This window comes from Grampus griseus (genome assembly GCF_964374135.1).
Source record: "Grampus griseus genome assembly, chromosome: 8".
NCBI classification, from domain to species: Eukaryota; Metazoa; Chordata; class Mammalia; order Artiodactyla; family Delphinidae; genus Grampus; species Grampus griseus.
Window position 1 is genome coordinate 54,910,804 of NC_139002.1, and position 21,333 is coordinate 54,932,136.

Here is a 21,333-nt window from a genome sequence, read left to right on the forward strand (position 1 = left end):
CAGAGCTGGGCACCATGCTTAAGACAAGGAAGAAGTATAAAACCTACCCTGTATAAAATAAACAAACTACAAGGATATACTGCACAACACAGGGAATATAGCCAATATTTTATAATAATTATAAATGGAACACCGTTAAAATTTGTGAATCACTGTGTTGTACAGCTGACACTCATATAATATTGTACATCAACTAAACTTCAATTAAAAATAATTTTTTTTAAAAGAAGGAAAAGCAACTCCTGTCTAGGTCTTCCCAGATCGTGCCCTTCCCAACCCTTCAAGCGGGACTAAGCCTTGGCCTCCAGGGTCCTGGGCCCAGCTGTACAAGCATGAGTGATGGCAGAGGCCAAGGGAGCACAGGAGGGACAGGGTGAATGGAAGGAGAGAAACTGGAGGAAGGAGAGAGCAAACTCCAGAAAGGGTGAGGAGTCAAGAGCCGGGAAGCAGCCCAGACTGGGCTTGGGAGGGATGGGAGGGTCTGGAGAAGCCCAGATGAGGGAGGAGTGCAATTTGAGGGGTGGGGGGGTGCTCCATGTAACCCTCCATAGGGGACAGGAAAAGATTTTAGGAAGTTTTTCTGTCCTTGTGACTAGAATCCCCTAGTGGTATTTCTGAGTCTCTAGTCTAGACAAGTTTTTAAACTGTTTTAAACTGCTTTTCAAACCGAAAATTTCACTGTTGGTCTTGTTTATCTGAATGAGATGCTGTGCTGGGATGGAGCAGGGGGTGTAGATCAGGAGCCGGCATGACAAGAAGACAAATAGGACTTTTGCCCAGGGGACCGCGGTGGAGGGGACTCACACTCAGGTCAGGTGAGAAGGAAGGAAGTGTTAGTCTGCAGGAGAGTGGGCTCGGGGCAATGGGGGAGGTCTTGGGCTGCGGAGCAGGCCTGTGCCCAGGAACAGAGCTGGCATCGGAGATGACGTCAACACAGAGCTCAGCTCAGAGGGAGAAAGCACGTTTCTCCAAGCAGAGGCTCCTCAGAGAGAGGGAGGGGTGAGCTTCTCAAGGAAGCTGATCAAGGAAGTGAGAGGCTGAACCAGGAACCCAAGGGCTCCTGACCCGAGGCGTCTGTGGCCTCTTGACTGAGCCCCGGCTCCACTGAGGGGCAGGAGGATGGGGGCAAAGGTGGGGGTGGTGGGGAAGAGACAGCAGGGCTGCCCCGTGTCCCCGAGGGAGCCTGGTCCTTCAGGGGCACCCACAGACCAAGAAGCCAGAGTCCCTCACCTCGTCTGTGTCATCGGGAAAGTAGACCTTGTGGAAAATCTGGGTGGTTTTGTGCTGGATGGCCTCCACCTCCACCAGGTGCGGGGGGTACTTCCGGGACCCGTTTCTGAAAACCAGCGGGGGGGGGGAAGGGGGGCAAGTCAGGAGGCAGCAGATTCCTGGGGCCATGGGGAGCAGAGAGCAGAGGGCACTTTGGAGACAGGCAAACCTAGTCCTAATCCCCAGCCACCACTTCCTACCAGGTGACAAACTCTCAAGCCTCTAGTTCCTCATCTGTAAAATGAGGTGATCATGGTACCCACCAGATAGGGATGTGGAGGGGACCGAATGAAGCAAAGGGTACAGGTGGGCTTTGCAGAGTGTGGAGTGCGGCCCAGGTGTCTGCCTCCCCAGCAGACTTGAAGGTATGAGAAAATAACTTTCTGAGCAACCAGACTCTCAAACTGTCCAGAATGGGTACTGGGCACTGCCACCTTTGTCAACCTGGCAGCTGTGGGACCCCGAAGATGATGGGTCAGGACCTCAGCATCCCCAAGGGACTCGTCTCGCAAGCCAGGGTGGCCGGAAGCCCATCCCAGTGCCTGCCGCCACGCACTATGCCCACTGCCCCCTCTGCCCCTTGCAGCCCCTGCTGTACCTCAGGGCTTTCTGGAGCCGCTGCAGGCAGTCGATGGCGAGTGGGCAGTGCTTGCGGGACTGCAGGAAACGCTGCACATGCGGCAGGAGGATGTTGCTGGGCGGGAAGAGCCCTGTGCACAGCCAGAGCAGCTCCCAGCCCCGCTCCTCACTATACCTGCAGGAAGAGGTGTGGTGTCCAGCAGGGCCACCGCGGGCCGATACGCCTCAGCTCCTCACGCGGCAGCACATGCCTGCCCTCACCCCCACCCCTGTCTGAGGACCAACACGGACCCACCCCCCTGACAGCCTGATCCCATTAGTGCTACTCAAAGTCTGGTCTGCCAACCCCACCCCAGGCCGCACACTTACTAGTCAGGTGGAGGTAAGGTGCTTGTGTCAGCTGTGTCATCAAGCACTCTGGCTAAGATTTTTTTTTTCTTAGAAAGACTTTCCTATGACGGAAGCAGTGTGTGATTTATATTATGGCAGCAGCTCTTTAACTCGTATGTTATTTGAGCAGCACTACGTTAGACCAGTCCCAGGACTCCCTCAGGCACTACTCTGAGCTCCTTCGGTCTGGCAGGAGGGAAGCCTGGAGGGCTTCTAGGAGGAGGTGGCATTTGATCTAGGCTTTGAAGACTGAGGCAGATTCTGATATGCAAAGGAGAAGAAAGGTTTTCCTGGCTGTGGGCACAGAATGTGCGAAAAGATCTGACGCATGGTCCAATGGTAGACTTGTTTAAGAGATGTAGAGAGTGACAAAGCTGGGGAGGGAGTTGGAAGTCTGGGAATAAAGGGAGAGGGTGGGGCTTCTCTCAGGCTCTGAGATGAGCATGTGCCTGACTTCCCCCTCCTGCCATGGTCTGGGCCATCAGGGAGGCGGTGACACCCTCTGGGGTCCAACACCCCCAGCCCATGAGAGTTTTTTTTTTTTTTTTTCGCGGTATGCGGGCCTCTCACTGTTGTGGCCTCTCCCGTTGCGGAGCACAGGCTCCCGACGCGCAGGCTCAGCGGCCATGGCTCACGGGCCCAGCCGCTCCGCGGCACGTGGGATCCTCCCAGACCGGGGCACGAACCCGCGTCCCCTGCATCGGCAGGCGGACTCTCAACCACTGCGCCACCAGGGAAGCCCCCATGAGAGTTTTTAGCCAGAGCTTCTGACTGACAGCTCAGCCTGAGCCAGGGATGGGACAAGTGCTCATGAGATGCACCTGTAGGCGACAGTGGCATCTGGGCTAGGGCGGGTATCCAGAGGAGGCTCGGGCAGAGAGCAGCGGGAAATGAGGAGGAGCCGGGGCTGTTCAGCTTGCGGGGAGGACAGACTCAGGGCGCAGCCACCACCTCTCGGTTCTTGACCCTCTTCCTTGGGCCTTGAGGGAGAGCTAGGACATGAGGGGGCCTGAGGACAGCTTCCTGCTCTGAGTGAAGAAGGACTGTTCCCAGGCAGAGCCAGCTGCTGCCTGGGCAGGGAGTGAGCTCACAGTGGGAGGAGGACCTTCACGATTACCTTCAGCTGTTAGCACTGGGGGGGCCTGCCCCTCACCCTCCCACCATCCCGGCTTACCTGATGTGGTTGTCAGTCAGCTGCTTCAGGATCTGCACGTACACCTCGTCCTTGAGGGGCTCAGCCTTCAGGGCACCCTCGAAGATCTGGTCTGTGAGCTCATTGACGGAGCGCATCCTCTTGGACGGGTAGTCACCCATGTACTTGAGCACGGGTGGGGAGCTGTCAAGGAAGGCTGTGGCCAATCGGGGAACAATGGCCCGGGAGGCAGGCGGCCACACTCTCCAGCAGGGTCTGCCACCCCTGATCATGTGGCCCTGGGCCTCAGGCTACTCACCCAGGAAATGGGCATAATCTGCCCACACTGTTCTCCATGCCCACTGCCCACCCTCTCTCCTCAACTCCTCTGGCCACCTCCTCACTGGCCATCGTGCTCCAGGCCCCAGCCCCACTACCAGAGTCCTCACAGCAACCAGAATAAACTTTCCAAATCACAGATCTAACCATGCCACCCCCTGCCCCAGTGGCTCCCCATGGCTGCACTGCAGGACACAGTCCAAGCTTCTTAACAGGCCTTGGGAAACTTTCATCCATCAGCCCACATCTTAGGATTCCCTTCTTGAACTCTAGCCTCTAGCTGTGCTGAGTTAATTTCTGCCCTTGAAACAGCCCTGCTCTGTTTTGCCTCAGGGCCTTTATACATGCTGCTCCCTCTGTCAAGAACATTCCCCACCTATCTCCCCTTTGACTGGCCAAGGCCTACCCAGTCTCCAGCCTAGATATACTTCCTCCAGGAAGTCCTCCCTGCCCTCCTCCAAGGCCAAGTCAGGTCAATGTGCTGTCGGGTCCCATCACAGCACTGACTCCGATCAGCACATCTCCACTCTCAACTATGAGCACCATGAGGCTAGGGACTGGGTCTGCTCACCGCCGTGTCTCCATGCCTGGCCCAGCACATGGCACGATATACATCTGTCAACCAAGTGACAGGGTGCGAGGAGACAACGGGTGAGGCAGCCCCCTGCACGCTGTAAGGTGCCGGGCACACAGAGGGAGCCGCTCCGTCAGCATCCCCCCACGTCTGCCCAGGCCCCAGCTGGGCCCCTCAGAAGGAAGTAAGTGTCTAGACGAAAACCCTAGAGGCCAGACCCAGCCCAGCCCTCCCCTGCCCTAGGCGCCCCCTCCCCGTGACCCCTGCCTGACCCTCCGTGCCCCCCCCCAGCCCTGAGGGTGCGGATATCGATGAAGGCCATGCAGGCCTCCTGCGAGAGCTCCTCGCTGCCCAGGATCTTCTTCAGCAGCGCCTGCTTGAGCGGCTCACGCGTGTGGCTCCACAGCCGGTCCTTGCCGCGGGCCTTGGACACCATCACGCGGCTCAGCGTGTGCTTGGGTGGGGGCCTGCACAGCACGGGACAGTCCGCACTGACGGCCAGGTTGTGAGACTCCAGCCTCATCCCGCCCGCCCCGTGCAGGAAGCGGAGCGGAGGGAACCGGCTTCCCTGCTGCGCCGCGTGACCTGGGATGAGTCACCAGCCCTGCAGGGGCCTTACTTTCTCAGCCCACAAGGCTGGCTGGGCCCCGGCAGCCCTGCCCGCCTCCCCGGCCTGCTCGCGCCTGCTTCTCTCTGCTCGCTCTGCTCCAGCTGTGGCGCTCCTCCACCCGGCTCACCCCGCCCCAGCTTAGCTCAGCCACCACTTCCTCCACGAAGCCTCCATCTCCACCCCGACCCAGCATCTCCATCACAACACTGGGCGCACAGAATAACAGCCGCCTGGTCTCATGCCTGTCTCCCCACCAGGACTGTGAATCGGTGAGGCAGGTACAGCCTTGAGTCAGGAGTGCCCAGGACTCCACCTAGGGTGGGCGCAGTCACAGTATCTTAAATAAAGGAAGGATAAGATGACACAACATGAGAAGCGTCATCTCGATGGACTGAAACTGCCCTCTGGTTCCCTCTGACCTGGGCACTGTTCACAGACAGGGACACCACAAAGCAACCCCAGCACGCAGACCAGAGAGTAGAAGCCTGCAGCTCCCTGTCCTGGGGCCCTCTCTCCCCTTCCCCCGTCACCTGAAGTAGTCGTAGGAAAATTCCTCCAGCGTGTAGGGCTTGGCGCGCACCTCGGGCTCTGCCGTTCGCAGCTGCAAGAGCCGGATAACGTCCTGCCTCTGGTCGGGGGTCATGGTGACCAGGGCCTAGAGACCGAGAGACGGGGAGCTGAGGTCAGGCACCCCTGGATCTCTACCCCGGGCCCCTGGATCAACATGGTAAAGCCCAGAGCCTTCTTAAGTGGGTCTGGAGGTGGACCCTGTGCCCCATTCTGACCCTGGGAACACCTTTCCTCCTGGGGGATCTCTGCCGTTACCACTGCCTCCATCATGCTGGCCTTAGGACCCTTCCCTTGGTGCCCTGTGTCTGAACTAAGTTGGGTCAGTCAGAAAGCCTGGACAAGGCAGCGGATGCAGTGTGAGAACTGCCCCGTCAACAGAGCCTGGCTCCGGAGCTGCCTGGAAAGCTGGGCTCCGAGTCCTCAGTTCTGGCTCAAGGGGCTCCAGAGGAAGCAGGGCCTCACTTCCCATCTCTGCCCTCACTGCCTTTCTGGACAGTGCAAGCCCCTACCCCCGTCCCCATCCCCTAGGCCACTCTTCTCTGATCCCCTACCCCTGGGCAGTTCCTCCTCTGATGCAATTTCTAGGTCCCTCTCCACCTGGCATACATTTGATAGTTGCCCCCAACTTTCAGTTTATGGTCCCATAAGACCCCCAGATCATCTTCACAGAAGCTGCAAAGCATGAATCTACTGTAACCCCTCACTCCATTTTATGTGGGAAGAAGACAAGGAGGGGCCAGGGGAGGGGCCAGGGGAGGGGCCAGGGGAGCCTCCCATGCATCTGCCCCACCCCGGGCCACGTACCACAATCTCCCGCGGTGGCATGGTGACAGTGGGCATGACATACACGCAGTCGGTGGGGAAGTCCCCACGCTGCTTGGTCCTCTCATTGATGCCATTGGCCCAGCCTGAGTTCATGACCTGCTCTCCTGTGTCATGGTCCAGGATGATGAGGTCCCCCTTGGCAAAGCTGAGGAAGCCTGACTCCTCGCCCGCTGGAAGGCATGGGTGAGCAGGGCCACATGGGGGCAGAGAGAGAGGCTGGGTTGGAACACCTCTCTTGGGGTTGATGACCCGTAAGCCTCTCCTCCCCACTGGAACTGAGGCCCTGTCCCGTATCTGCTCAGCAGCCGCTCTGCCTCTACCTTGCACAACCCCCAACACAGATAGCCATCGGAGGGGGCCCCTTCCCAGCTCAGAAGCCTTCCGTGGCTCCCCACTGCCCTAAAAGGAATCCCACACTCCTCGACACGCTACAGGCCTGTTGCTGGCAGATGGCCTTCCTGACGTCTTCTGCCTCACTTTTTGCCCCTCCTGCCTCACCTCACCCATTCCAGCCGAAACAAACTACCCGCAGTTCCCAGACACACCTGCCCCCTCCAGCCTCTGCTCGGTTCTCCTCTCTGCCCCAAACGTTCTGTTCACACATACGTCCTCCCCGAACCCCAGGCTCCCACAGCCTCTGGGCTTCCCGGGTCACTGCACTATCACAGGGATGGTCACTGTCTGCTCCCACCCCCTCCCCACTGAGGGCAGGGCTGGGTTCATTTCGTCTCTTTCTCACGCTCTGCTCGGGACCTCAAAGGCCCGGGGATGCACGGTCCATAGTTGTTACCACTGTCATCATTTGAAGATGGTGGGTATTGGGGGAACACTGAGGAGGAACCCCTGATCTCATTTGGAGAAGTTGGCAAGTAATAGGTATTTAAGACCAGAGGGAGGAAGGTTCCCCACAGGGCACAGATCGAAGGCACAGGGTTGAGCTATTTGGTCCAGCTGGAAACGAAGGTTTCTGGGGAAGAATGGGTAACAGGCTCTAGTGATCCTGAACGCCAGGCCAAGGCCAGGGCACGTAATCTCCCTAACACCCTGACCCCGGGGACTGGCATCTCGTGCCAGGAGCCACTCACCAGGGCTGGGGTTGTCCTGCAGGGCCACCACATACTTAGACCTCTTTCGGAGCCCCTCCAGGAAGGTGACCACGAGGTCACGGATGTCCTCAGCATTGCTGGAGGTGAAGGTGTACTCATCCCCCTTGATGGTGGCCAGCGTAAAGCTGGGGGCTACCAGTTTCACTCCCCTGCAGGACCAACACGGAGAACAGGGCCCTGTCGGGGTCACTCCTGCCCAGCCCGAGTGAGATGCAGCACAGCCCAGGTCAGAGCAGCCCAGCGAGAGCGAGACACGGCACTCCCTGAAGGAGACCAAGGCCAGCCCAGTCAGATGTGGCCCAGCCAGAAAGAGGCCGGCCCAGCCAGGGTGAGATGGGGCCCAGGCAGCCACAGCTCAGCCTGAGTCAGCCACGGCCAGGCCAAAGTCACACATGGTCCTGGGAGGCCTGCAGGGGGAGCTCACTTCCCCTTTGTTGTCTAATTCCCACTCACCCTTTAGGGCTCAGCCTAGAAACCACCGCCTTCAGGAAGCCCTCCCTGCCTTCCCATAGCCCTCAGCACACTGGCCCCTACTTTACAATGGCTTATTCGATGCCCATCTCCCCTCTCAAGTGAAGCTGCAAGAGGACAAGGACTATCTTGTCACCACTGCATCCCATGTGCCTGGTCAGAGCTGGACATGACCCAACCCCTGCCCACATCGGACACAGCCCAGAGACACTCCTACAAGCCCCAGATGCGGGGAGGAGGCACTGCTGGGAATGCCAGTCCATTCCAGGACCCACTCCCAACGTTGCTCCCATGTGCACTGCACTTCTCAGTTTACAAAGAGCTCTCCTATCAATTATTGCATGTATTCCTCACCACTGTACTGATGGAAAGACCTCCATTTTAGAGATGAGGGCGTGGAGGTGAGTCCCACACGGAGCCCTGAATCTCAGGCCAGCTTTTTGTACACGCTCGACTGTCCCTGACTGTCCTAACCACCCGTGCCCATCTCAGAACAGCCACGAATGTGCTGTAAATACCCGCCCCCCACACCCTATAGGGAGGAAGGTGCCTGAGGGGTCTGCAGGGTGCAGCACATACTGCTCGGTCACGTGCGACCAGGACAGGCCACTGCGTGTCTCTGCACCTCGGTGATGTCCTGTTAGGTTTCCTTCAAAGGCCCCCATGATCCGCAGAAAAGCCCCGGGAGCTCTCTCCTTCCCTGTGTGTCCGCCTGTGTCTCCATCTGCCCCTCCTCACTTCAGAAAGTGCTGAATCAGGACCCTGGGTTTGAGTCCCATCCCTGCCACTGGTCTTCATGCGGCTTTGGACAAGTCCCCGCCCTGCACTGACGCGGGGGGTGGGGGCTGGACTAACCGACTGCTGGACACGGCCATGATCTCGGGGAAGGACAGCTCCAGAAGCACCTGCTCCTGCTCGTCCACGAAGTAGACGCCCGTCCAGTTGACGGCCACGATGACGTCGTTCTTGGGGAGGCTGGGGCCTGGGGCAGAGACAGAGGCACTGAGAGGGCACCTGCCCGCTGCCGGACCCAGCCCTTCTCGATCCTCATAACTACCAGGGAGGTGGCCAGGGTGGGGTATGTTGATGTCCATTTTACAGATGTGGAAACTGAGGCTCGGAGAACACAACCTCCCTACGAGCCGAAACCCCAGGTGCGGCGGGAAGAGAGTGTTGGATTAAGGAACTGGGTTGGAGCCGCGTTCCTGCCACTGGTCTGTGCAGCTTGGGACAAGTCCCTGCCCTGCGGTATGGTGGGATACGGGGAGGAGTCAGACAAACTGAGCCCCAACGTTCCCTCGAACCTGATATTTGGTGGTTCTGTGAAGCCACCACCAGCACAGGACCTGGCATGGAGCAGGTGCCTGGTACCGGTGGCCCGAGGTTGGCTAAGCAAGTGGCCAGGACAGGTCTGTCGGCTGCATCTACTCTCAGCTTCACGGGTTCGGCCCAGCCTGTGCTCTGGGCCACCCTCTTCTGTACACAGTAGGTGCTTTAATGATCACAATACTCAGTCAATTGTTTGACCCAGTGTGTTGCTGAGTACCTACTATGTGCCACGGAGCCCTACTGGGCTGCAGGGAGGCAGGACCCACTCAGCACACTCACTTGGAGGCCAGGCAGCCCTGCGGGCAGGAGGCTGGCTGACTGGGGAGTCTGGCTCAGGCCATCCCCCTCCCTCTGTCACGGACCAGAGCCATCGAGGGAGGGATGGGAGGCAGGTGGGCTGAGGGGTACCTGAGAACTTGTAGGCTTCGTAAAACCTGGAGAAGAGCAAGGGCCACTTGAAGCGGGCATAGTTGACCACATCCTCTTTGACCTTCTGGGCATCAGTTCTCCTCTGGGCATAAATCCCCTGGAGGGGCACAGACAGGGACAGGGGACAAGAGACTTGGCACAAGCTCTGCCTGGAAATCAAACGTCCCTGTCTGCACGTCAGAAGTGGGCCCCAGGCCACCGTGTCCTCGTGCACACCATGGCCTCACCCCACCCCCCAGCCCACAGCCTCCCCGTCACTCCATCTTCCTCCGATTCCATCAACAGCGGAGATCACTTGCTAGAGGAACATGGGTCTCCCCTCAGGGAGCTCCCGATTCAGCAGAGTGACAAGAAAGCCCACAATCCCAGCCGGCGCATGTGCAAGGCACAAGGGCAGGGATCAGGGAAAGAGTTTGGGGAACAGGAACATGAGTGGCTAAGGATGGGGCCGGGGGGGGTGCCAGGCCTGACCAAGAAGAGGGAGTGGGAAACCGGTGAGTAGGAGCCAGGTCACAGAGAACCATGGGCGAGGCCACCACTGTGAGGCTGGTCTCTTAGTGGAAACTGACAGGTAAACTTGAGAGTTAGGAAGATTGCAGGGTAGAGAAGGGTTGGAGCCTGGAGTGGGCAAGCAGATGGGGGAATAATGCAGTGCTCCTGGCAAGAAATTAATGCACGCATGTTTTATTATCTAAAAATATTCTTCCGAGCTTTAATAAGAACTTGGTGGTATTGGAGTAGAATCGGAGGGATCAGAATGAACTCATGGTTTTTATCATCTATGAACACAAACATAGATGAAGACGTGTGTGTGCCAGCCCCTGTGCTGTCACATTTCCATGCACGAAGAGGGCCCAGAAGCAATGCCATCCCAAGAGCTGTGAGTATTCAGGGATAAGGGGCTCAGCATCTCCAACCTAATCTCAGATGGCTCAGAAAAAATAATAACATGTATGTGTGCAGAGAAAATAAAAGCAAATGTGGGACAATGTTAACATCTGGTGAGTCTAGGTGAAGTGCATACTGTACACAGCAGGCCTAGCTTTTTAACTTGCAACTTTTTCGTAAGTTTGAAATTATTTCAAAATAAAATGTTTTTACTCCTCTGACCCTAATAATCATGCTAATTCGGACCTGTCCACTCTACAAGAGGCCGGGGCCAGGGCTCTGGAACGCATAGGCCAGGGCACTACAGTCCAGGGGGAGACACACGAGCTCGGTCATGGGCTCTGAGAGGGCAGAGGGCACATCTGTTGTACTCGCAGCTGTGTCTCCAGGGCCTGGTGCAGTGCCCAGCACATGGCAAGCACCCAAAACAAAGGGAATTCATGAGTGATGGCACCCAACCCAGAACATGCCAGGTGCCACATGCACATTGGCCGCGCACACCGAGGACCCAGGGAAGGCAGAGGAGTGGAGGTGGGGACGGAGGCTGGAGCTGCTGGCAGGTGGAATGGACGGGCTTCAGCAGCTAACCAAGTGTGAGGGGTGAGGGAGAGGAGGTGGCCAAGGACAGAGAGTGGGGGAGGGAGTACATGCATCTCTTCTGGAGGGGGCTGAGGACAGGGAGGTCCTCGAGGGTGAGCCAGGCCTAGAAGCACAGGGGGTGCAGGGAGCATTCGGGTGCAGGTGGAGACTTGTGGGCAGCTCAAGGGGAGGCAAAGAGCTCAGGGGGAGACACATGGGGCTCCTGGGTTAGGGAAGAGGCCACGTGGCGTAGGGGTTGAGACACACTGATCTTGGAGCCCTTGGCAACTTGTGTGCAAAGAGGATTCTGCTCTTATACAACCAGGGCCTGGAGATGGGGAGGCCCATGGGTCCCCTCCAGCAGCCAGGGTCCCCCACCCCAACCAGGGCACCCCTGCTCTACTTGGGGCGGGTCTCTTAGCTTAGAAGGGAGCTACTCAGGGCTGGTTATGGGCCTGGGGCCTTAAACAAGAGGCAGAGGGGGCCAGTACCTCAAATTCCCCAGGCAGGAAGTTGGGCCAGAGCTCTTTTAGGGGAAAGGAGGTGCACTTCGTAGAAGCTCCTCCAGCATGCACCAACTCTCCTGAGCTGCAGCACTAATAAGCTTTGGTGGGAGGCCAGGAGCTGGGACCCCCAGTGCCCATGGACCCATGGTTTCCCTCATGAGGCCATGGGGCTAGATTTGATCCATCTCTGTGTCCCTGGCGCCCAGTGTAGAGTAGAGGGCAGAAAACACAAGTGAACTGATACCCATGGTGGAGAAAGGCTGCTGGGAGCCAGGAGGTCAAGGGTGCCATCCTGTCCTCCCAGCCCCATGGACAGACAGATGTCAGGTAAGAGCTGTGGCCTCTTTGATTTCTCAGGTCCTTACCCTTCAGCCAGGTCATCAGAAAGCCCCTCCTTCACAACCCCAGCCCTCTGACCTTCTTGTGGGCAGCAATGGCCAGCTGGGCCCACTTCTCCAGCGTCCTCAGGGGCGTGATCTCACGGTCAGGGATGTAGGTGGGCACGAGGTTCAGGAGGCGCTCCAGGATCATCTCAGAGCCGTAGTCCACAAAGTACTGCTGGGAGGCCAGCTCGGCCAAGTCATCCTCCTAGGTGTGGGGAGATCTCATTCACACACGCTCTGGGAAGCCATTCCGGGCCACCAAAGCCCCCAGGCCCTGCATCCTGTCACTTTCAGACCCTTGCCATTGGGACCCTGTGCTCTCCCTGACTCACCAGGACCTCCTGTCTGCTTGGTGGAGCCATGAGCACCCCAAGGGCAGGACCACACTCACCTGCTCCTGGGTCTCCTCAGCACCAGCACAGAGCTGGACTCTGCCCAGGGGCACATGAGCTGACCCAGGGGGACCAGCCAGCCCATTGGTAATGGGTCAGCCACTACCTTCTCAGCCTGATGAGAAAGGCCTGCCCTGGAGAATGGGGGACCTGGGTACCGCTGGAGACTATCAGAGGAACGGGGTGCATCACTACCTCCATCACCATCACTACACCCCCTGGGGACAGTCAAGGCATTGAACAACCAGTGAGTCATAATGCAGAGATTGCAGAGAGCCAGATGGGCACTGAGCATTTGCCCCTTTTCTGTCTGAGGCTGGTGCATGGCAGCCCCAGTGATGCCTGCCTGGGGCTCCCCAGGGCTATGGCAGCAGGGGCAATAGGGAAAGGGTCTTGTGCACCTTGAAGGCAGTAGATGTTTTCCAACTAGTTCAAAGTAGTTTGGAATTTTAGCAACTGATATGGCTGTACTAATACATTCTCCTTGAATATCAGCTCGCCAACACCAAAACCACCACTATTATCATCACCACCATTACCAACACCAACACCACCATCAGCAGCACCATCATCATCACTACCTTCACCACCACCTACACCATCACTACCTCCACCATCATCCCTCATTTCCATCATCTCCATCCTTATTCCTCCATCATAATAACCAACAGAACCGTAAGTGTCATGAAAACCATCATCACCATCAAAAACAAAGCAACCACATCAATCCTGTCCTCAGGAGATAAAAGGATACACGTTTGTAAACTGTGGTCTAAACGAGTGGATCTCTTACTCCTTTAGAGCAGAGTTTCTAGACTAACTAACAATACAGCAAGATGCACAGACAAGATGGTGGAGTGGAAGGACCTGAGCTCACTTCCTCTCACAAAAACACCAAAATCACAACTAACTGCTGAACAACCATCGACAAAAAAGCACTGGAACCTAACAAAAAAGATATTCTACTTCCAAAGACAGAGAAGAAGCCACAACAAGACAGTAGGAGGGGTGCATTCTCAATACAATCAAACCCCATGCCAGCCAGGTGGGCAACCCACAAACTGGAAAATAATCATATCACAGAAGTTCTCTCAAAGGAGTGAGAGTTCTGAGTCCCATGTCAGGCTCCCCAGTCTGGGCGTCTGGCAAAGGGAAGAGGAGCCCCTGGAGCATTTGGCTTTGAAGGCCAGCTGGGCTTGATCACAGGAACTCCACAGGACTGGGGGAGAGAGAGACTGCAGTTTTGGAGGGCACACACAAGAGTTCACATGCACTGGGACCCAGGGCAAAGTAGTGACTCCACAGGAGCCTGGGCCAGACCTACCTGCAGGTCTTAGAGGGTCTCCTGGGGAGACAGGGGGTGGTTGTGGCTCACTGTGGAAACAAAGACACTTGTGGTGGAGGTACAGGGTACTCATTGGCATGAGCTGTCCTGGAGGCTGCCATTTTGACACTAAGACCTGGCCCACCCAACAGCTCGAAGGCTCTAATGCTGGGACATCTCAGGCTGAACAACCAGAAGGCCAGGAACACAGCCCCAATCATCAGCAGACAGGATGCTTAAAGTCTTCCTGAGCCCACAGCTGCCTGTAAACACACCCCTGGACATGGCCCTGATCACCAGAGGGACAACACCCAGCTCCACCTACCAGTGGGCAGGAACCAGTCCCTCCCACCAGGAAGCCTCTTAGACCAGCCTCATGCATCAGGCGGCAGACGCCAGAAGCAAGAGGAACTAAAATTCTGCAGGTTGTGGGACCATAAACACAGAAAGTTAGACAAAATGAGACAGCAGAGGAATATGTTCTAGATGAAGGAACAAGATAAAACCCCAGAAGAACAACTAAGTGAAGTGGAGATAGGCAATCTACCTGAAAAAGAATTCAGAGTAATGATGGTAAAGATGATCCAAGATGTCGGAAAAAGAATGGAGGCAAAGATTGAGAAGGTAAAAGAAATGTTTAACAAAGACCTAGAAGAACTAAAGAACAAAAACAGAGGTGAACAATACAAAAACTTAAATGAAAAATACTCTACAAGGAATCAATAGCAGAATAAATGAAGCAGAAGAAAGGGTAAGTGAGCTGGAAGACAGAGTGGTGGAAATCACTGCCACAGAACAGAATAAAGAGAAAAGAAATGAGGACAGGGCTTCCCTGGTGGCACAGTGGTTAAGAATCCACCTGCCTGGGCTCCCCTGGTGGCAGAGTGGTTGAAAGTCCGCCTGCCGATGCATGGGACACGGGTTTGTGCCCCAGTCCGGGAAGATCCCACATGCCGCGGAGTGGCTAGGCCCGTGAGCCATGGTTGCTGAGCCTGCGCATCCGGAGCCTGTGCTCCACAACGGGAGAGGCCACAACAGTGAGAGGCCTGCATACCGCAAAAAAAAAAAAAAAATCCACCTGCCAATGCAGTGGACACGGGTTTGAGCCCTGGTCCAGGAAGATGCCACATGCCACGGAGCAACTAAGCCCATGTGCCACAACTACTGAAACCTGTGTGCCTAGAGCCCATGCTCCACAAGAGAAACCACCACAATGAGAAGCCCGAGCGCCACAACGAAGAGTAACCCCTGCTCACCTCAACCAGAGAAAAGCCTGCGCACAGCAACGAAGACCCAACACAGCCAAAAATAAATAAATAAAATTCATTTATTTAAAAAAAGAAAAGAAAAAGAAATGAGAACAGTTTAAGAGACCTCTGGGACAATGTTAAACGCACCAACAATCACATTACAGGGGTCCCAGAAGGAGAAGAGAGAGAGAAAGGACCTGAGAAAATATTTGAAGAGATAATAGCTGAAAACTTCTCTAACATGGGAAAGGAAACAGTCACCCAATCCAAGAAGTGCAGAGAATCCCATACAGGATAAACCCCAGGAGGAACACGCTGACATACATATTAATCAAACTGACAAAAATTGAAGACAAAAAGAAAATATTAAAAGCAGCAAGGGAAAAGCAACAAATAACATACAAGGGAATCCCCATAACGTTATCAGCTGAGTCGTCAGCAGACCAGAAGGGAGTGGCACGATATATTTAAAATGATGAAAGGGAAAAAACTACAACCAAGAATACTCTACGCAGCAAGGCTCTCACTCAGATTTGATGGAGAAATCAAAAGCTTTACAGACAAGCAAAAGCTAAGAGAATTCAGCACCACCAAACCAGCTTTACAACAAATGCTAAAGGAACTTCTCTAGGTAGAGAAGAAAAGCCCACAACTAGAAGTAAGAAAATTACAAATGGGAGAGCTCACTGATAAAGGCAAACATACAGTAAAGGTGGGAAACCATCCACACACAAATATGTTAACAAAATCAGCAATGGTGAGAAGAGGGTACAAATGCAGGATGTTGGAAACACATTTGAAATTAAGAGACCAACAACTTAAAACAATCTTGTATATATATAGACAGCTATATCAAAATCTCATGGTAACCACAAACCAAAACTCTACAATAGAGATACCCACAAAAAAGAATCCAAACACAACACTAGTCATCAAATCAAAAGAGAAAAAAAGAGGAAGGGAAGAAGAGAGAACTACAAAACAATCCCAAAACAATTAACAAAACGTCAATAAGAACATACATATCAGTAATTACCTTAAATGCAAATGAATCAAATTACCTTAAATGCAAATGAACCAAAAGACATACACTAGCTGAATGGATACAAAAACAAGACCCATATATATGCTGTCAACAAGAGACCCCCTTCAGATCTAGGGACACATACAGACTGAAAGTGAGGGGATGGAAAAAGATATTCCATGCAAATGGAAATCGAAAGAAAGGTGGAGTAGCAATATCCATATCAGACAAAATAGACTGTAAAATAAAGACAGACAGTTACAAGAGACAAAGGTAGGCATTACATAATGATCAAGGGAGCAATCCAAGAAGAAGATAAAACAACTGTAAATATATATGCACCTAACACAGGAGCACTTCAATATATAGGGCAAATGCTAACAGCCATAAAAGGAGGAACCAACAGTAACACAATAATAGTGTAGGACTTTAACACCCCACTTATATCAATGGACAGATCATCCAGACAGAAAATCAATAAGGAAACACAGGCCTTAAATGATACATCAGACCAGGTGGACTTAATTGATATTTATATAGCATTCCAACCAAAAGCAGCAGAATACATATTCATCTCAAGTGCCCATGGAACATTCTCCAGGATAGATCACATGCTGCGCCATAAAGCCTTGATAAATTTAAGAAAACTGAAATCATATCAAGCATCTTTTCTGACCACAATGCTATGAGATTAGAAATCAATTACAAGGAAAAAAACTGTAAAAAACACAAACACGTGGAGGCTAAACAATATGCTACTAAATAACCAATGGATCACTGAAGAAATCAAAGAGGAAATCAAAAAATTCCTAGAGACAAATGAAAATGAAAACATGATGATCCAAAACCTGTGGGATGCAGCAAAAACTTTTCTAAGAGAGAAGTTTAAAGCAACACAATCTTACCTCAGGAAACAAGAAAAATCTCAAATAAACAACCTAAACTACACCTAAAGCAACTAGAGAAAGAAGAACAAACAAAACCCAAAGTTAGTAGAAGGAAAGAAATCATAAAGATCAGAGCAGAAATAAATGAAATGGAGATGAAAAAAATAGCAGAAAAGATCAATGAAACAAAAAGATGGTTCTTTGAGAAGATAAAAAATTGATAAACCATTAGCCAGACTCATCAAGGAAAAGAGGGAGAGGTCTCAATAAAATTAGAAATGAAAAAGAAGTTACAGCAATACCACAGAAATACAAAGGATCATAAGAGACGACTACAAGCAACTATATGCTGATAAAATGGACGACCTAGAAGAAATGGACAAATTCTTAGAAAAGTACAGTCTCCCAAAACTGAACCAGGAAGAAACAGAAAATATGAACAGACCAATCAGAAGTACTGAAATTGAAACTGTGATTTAACAACTCCCAACAAACAAAAGTCCAGGACCTGATAGCTTCACAGTGAATTCTATCAAACATTTAGAGAAGAGTTAACACCTATCTTTCTGAAACTATTCAAAAAATACCACACAAAAAGTCCAATATCACTGATGAACACAGATGCAAAAATCCTCAACAAAATACTAGCAATCCAAATCCAACACTACAAGGATCACACACCACGATCAAGTGGGATTGATCCCAGGGATGCAAGGGTTTTTCAATCTCTGCAAATCAATCAGTGTGATACACCACATTAACAAATTGAAGAATAAAAACCACCATTCCAGGTTGTGCCCTGCCCCCTTCCCTCTTGTTTCATTCACACCTAAGGAAGATGGCTTGCGCTGAGTATTCTTTTCAGCTGTCAAGTCTAGAGGAGCTTGTTGGAGTTCTGCAGAAGGTGCTAAAGGATAACTTTGCTGATGTCCAGGTCTCTGTAGTTGAGTGCCCTGATTTGACTAAGGACCATTTACCTTTCCTGTAAAAGGCATCTGTGGGAAAACTAGAATTGCAGAAGTAGGAGGTATGCCTTACTTATTGCCTCTTGTAAATCAAAAAACAAGTTTATAACCTAAATAAGATTGCAAAAGAAATCCAACTTCCCAGAGCTTTTATTCTTAGAGCAGGAGTAGACCCATTTCAGACTCTTGGATTCAATTCTGAGTTTATGTCAGTTGTTCAAACAGAAAGTGAACACAAACCTCCTGTGTATTGAAGTTAATTTGCTCGTGTTAACCCTAAAGATGGAGGGTGCCTACTAGAGAAATACAGTGAGAATATCATGATTTGGGGTGTGCATTACTGGCTAATCTTTTTGCCAGTGGGGGCCAACCTGGAAAGGTCATTGAGATGAAAGCCAAAAGAAGAACTGGAAAAGTTAACTTTGTGACTTGTATGAGACAGACTCTTGAAAAAGATTATGGAGATAAGTTTGTGGGGATGGGAGGTACTTTCGTGATTCAGAAGAGAAAAGTGAAGACTCACATTATGCCCACAGAATTGTCTTCCTGCCCATTGAACTCTGATGAAGACGTGAATAAATTGTTGCGTTTTTATGAGATGAAGGCTCCTTTGGTCTGTCTGCTGGTTTTTGTCTTCAGAGACCCAGGGTTTGATTTGAGGTTGGAGCACACTCGGTGTTTCAGTCATCATGGAAAAGGTGGACACTACTATTATGACACCACCCCAGATATAGTGGAATAACTTGGATACTTCTTACCTGCAGAGTTTCTGTATTGCATTGACCAACCAAAAGAGACCCATTCTTTTGGGCGAGATTAAATCAACTGATACTCATTTAGAAGAAGAAATAATTAAGGTTAATTGATTGATTAACTCATTGATAGATAGTAATATAAAATCCAAAGGGGTCGGCAAGATGGCAGAGGAGTAGGAGGACGTGGAATTCATCTCTCCCCACAAACGCATCAAGAATACATCTACAAATGGAACAATTCTCACAGAGCACCAGCTGAACACTAGCAGAGGACCTTGGATACCTAAAAGGACAAGAAAGATCCCCGTGTAACCAGGTATGATGAAAGAAAGAAAAAGGGAAAAAGAAAAGGAGAGGAAGCGGGATGGGAACGGCACCCCTGGGTCGTGGGGAGCTGAAGGAGAGGAGAGGGTCCCACATCTGGGGAAGCCCCCTCATAGACAGGGGCATGAATTGGGACACAAGGGAATTCATGGGCTATTGGAAGAGAGTGCCAACAGCCAAGCAGGACAGAGTGAAACCTACACAGATGGCCTGTGCCACAGCCCTGTGTGCCCCAGCCTGAGACAGGTGTCCACTGGTGTGCACAGAGGCTGAGTGCTGGAACATGGGGTTTGGAGAGCAGACCCAGGAGAGGGCTTCTGTTGGCTGTGAGGAGACAGCCTGAGGGGATGGAAGTGAGGAAATCCACAACTGGGAATGCTTGTGGAGGAAACTTGGACTGCCACAGAAGCAAAGAGCCATAGTTAAGTGATGCGTAAGGGGCAAAGCTGCCATTGCAGACTCTCTCCCCGTGTTCCAGCCCCTGCCTCCCCGGGGAACTAAGAAGGGCCCCCGCTGGGGCCAGCTCTCCTGTGCCCGTGACTGCTGGCTCCCCCACGTGCCCATCGCCACCAGGGTAGACTCATGTGCTCCAGGGCAGCCTCGGGAGCAGACCCCTGTGGGTGGCCCACACACAGAGGTGGGGCTGAAACGACAGCTGAGCCCCAGGGGACATACAACTAAGGAAGAAAAGCTGAAATCTCTCTTCACAGCTGCACAAACCATGAATTGACACCCCCGTGACTGGCCTTGTAAAGTTAGCACCTACAGAACCTCTGAATGGACAATCAGTGCTCCTGCAGCCAAGGCAGGTCTAGCTTTAGCAGCTGTAGAATTTGTGGGCACATACACATGAGGGTTGGGCTGGCCTAGAGTTGGAGCTGCCCCCATAGCATCCACAGTGGGTCCAGATCCATGATTACTGCAATCCTAGGACCTGACTTCAGTAGATCTATGCTGGTGGCCTGGTGAAAACAACATATGAGAGACACCAGGGCCGATTGCTGGCATAACCACATTTAAGGTGGGGCTGAGAGCAGTGCCAATGATGGTGTAATCTGAGAGCTCGCACAACAGGTGAAAGGTGACACAACAGAGCAACCCCACAGGCGAACAGCTCCAGAGGAGGAATACTCAGTGGCTTCCTTCCCAGTGGGAGTGCTCCAATCCTGCCTACCTCACAGTGCAGATCAGAACCACAGCTAAGAAGAAGACCTGGGGGCCTCTACTCCAACAACTAGGGAGTAGAGCCCATCTCTGACAGGGCAGTGACAACCACAGAGCAAAGGGGAAGCTCTACTCAATATCCAGTACAGGCTATGGTCACCACAACATCAGTCATACCTCCTATAAAGGGGCTAATGTCCAGAATACACTGAGGAAAGAAGTGGCAGATATCTATACTAAAAACAACCCTCGCACCAAAAAATATTAAACCCACGCAGGCTACACATGGACATTCCCACATAAAATAGCCCTCCAAGACAGTGTGAGAGTCTGGCATTGGGCAGAAGAACCCCCAGAGCATTTAGCCCCAAAGGCCAGCAGGGCTTGAGGGCAGGAGCTCCACAGGGCTGGAGGAAATGGAGACTCCACTCTTGGAGGGTGCACACAAGGTCTCACGTGCACTGGGACCCAGCACAAAGCAGTACCTGATAGAAACCTGGATTATACCTACCTAGGGGTCTTAGAGGGTCTCCTGGGGAGGCGAAGGTCAACTATCACTCACTGTGAAGGCTAGGACACTGAGAGCCCAGGGAATACTGATCAGAGTGAGATCTTCCAGAGGTGCTCATTTCAGCACCAAGGCCCGGCTTGAGAGCTGGAAAGTCTCAGTCCAAACGACGCCCAAGATAAGGACACAGCCCCACCCATCAGAAGACAGGCTGGCTGAAGTCATACTGAGCTCACAGCCACCTCAAAACACACCCCTTCACACGGCCCTGCCCATCAGAGGGACAAGACATAGCTCCACCCACAAGAGGGCAGGCACCAGTTCCTCCCAGCAGGAAGCCTACACAAGTCACTGGACCAACCTCACCCACCAGGGAGCAGACACCAGAAACAAGAGCAACTATGATCCTGCAGCTTGTGGAAAGGAGACCCCAAATACAGAAAGTCAGACAAAATTAGTTGACAGAGAAATATGTTGCAAATGAAGGAACAAGATAAAATCCACAAGAACAACTAAATGATGAGGAGATAGGCAATCTACCTGAAAAAGAATTCAGAGTAATGATAGTAAAGATGATCCAAAATCTCAAAAAAAAGAGTGGAGGCACAGATCAAGAAGGTACAAGAAATGTTTAACAAGGAGCTATGGACTTTGCTGGTGGCGCAGCAGTTAAGAATCCACCTGCCAATGCAGGGGACACAGATTCAATCCCTGCTCCAGGAAGATCCTACATGCCGTGGAGCAACTAAACCCATGCTCCA

General features: G+C 52.6%; 1 protein-coding gene and 1 pseudogene across 5 annotated transcripts in view; one reads left to right on the top strand and one right to left on the bottom strand.

The window, feature by feature from the left end:
- MYO7A (myosin VIIA) overlaps positions 1–21,333 on the bottom strand; it is a gene marked incomplete at its 5' end in the record, with an annotated part of 88,148 nt that overhangs the window by 6,394 nt on the left and 60,421 nt on the right. For 3 of the 4 annotated variants that reach the window (XM_082659550.1, XM_082659549.1, XM_082659547.1), the window contains 10 exons: positions 1,231–1,336; positions 1,868–2,023; positions 3,413–3,587; positions 4,593–4,750; positions 5,424–5,548; positions 6,268–6,458; positions 7,374–7,543; positions 8,721–8,847; positions 9,603–9,720; positions 12,014–12,184. In XM_082659550.1, coding sequence (XP_082515676.1) covers positions 1,231–1,336; positions 1,868–2,023; positions 3,413–3,587; positions 4,593–4,750; positions 5,424–5,548; positions 6,268–6,458; positions 7,374–7,543; positions 8,721–8,847; positions 9,603–9,720; positions 12,014–12,184 — 1,497 coding nt within the window. Of the gene's footprint in view, positions 1–1,230; positions 1,337–1,867; positions 2,024–3,412; positions 3,588–4,592; positions 4,751–5,423; positions 5,549–6,267; positions 6,459–7,373; positions 7,658–8,720; positions 8,848–9,602; positions 9,721–12,013; positions 12,185–21,333 lie in introns of all 4 variants that reach the window. The other variant, XM_082659548.1, reaches the window with a different exon arrangement.
- LOC309825816 (ester hydrolase C11orf54 homolog) lies at positions 17,695–18,641 on the top strand (annotated as a pseudogene). Its single transcript has 2 exons — positions 17,695–18,033; positions 18,210–18,641. The product of its transcript is annotated as an ester hydrolase C11orf54 homolog (transcript).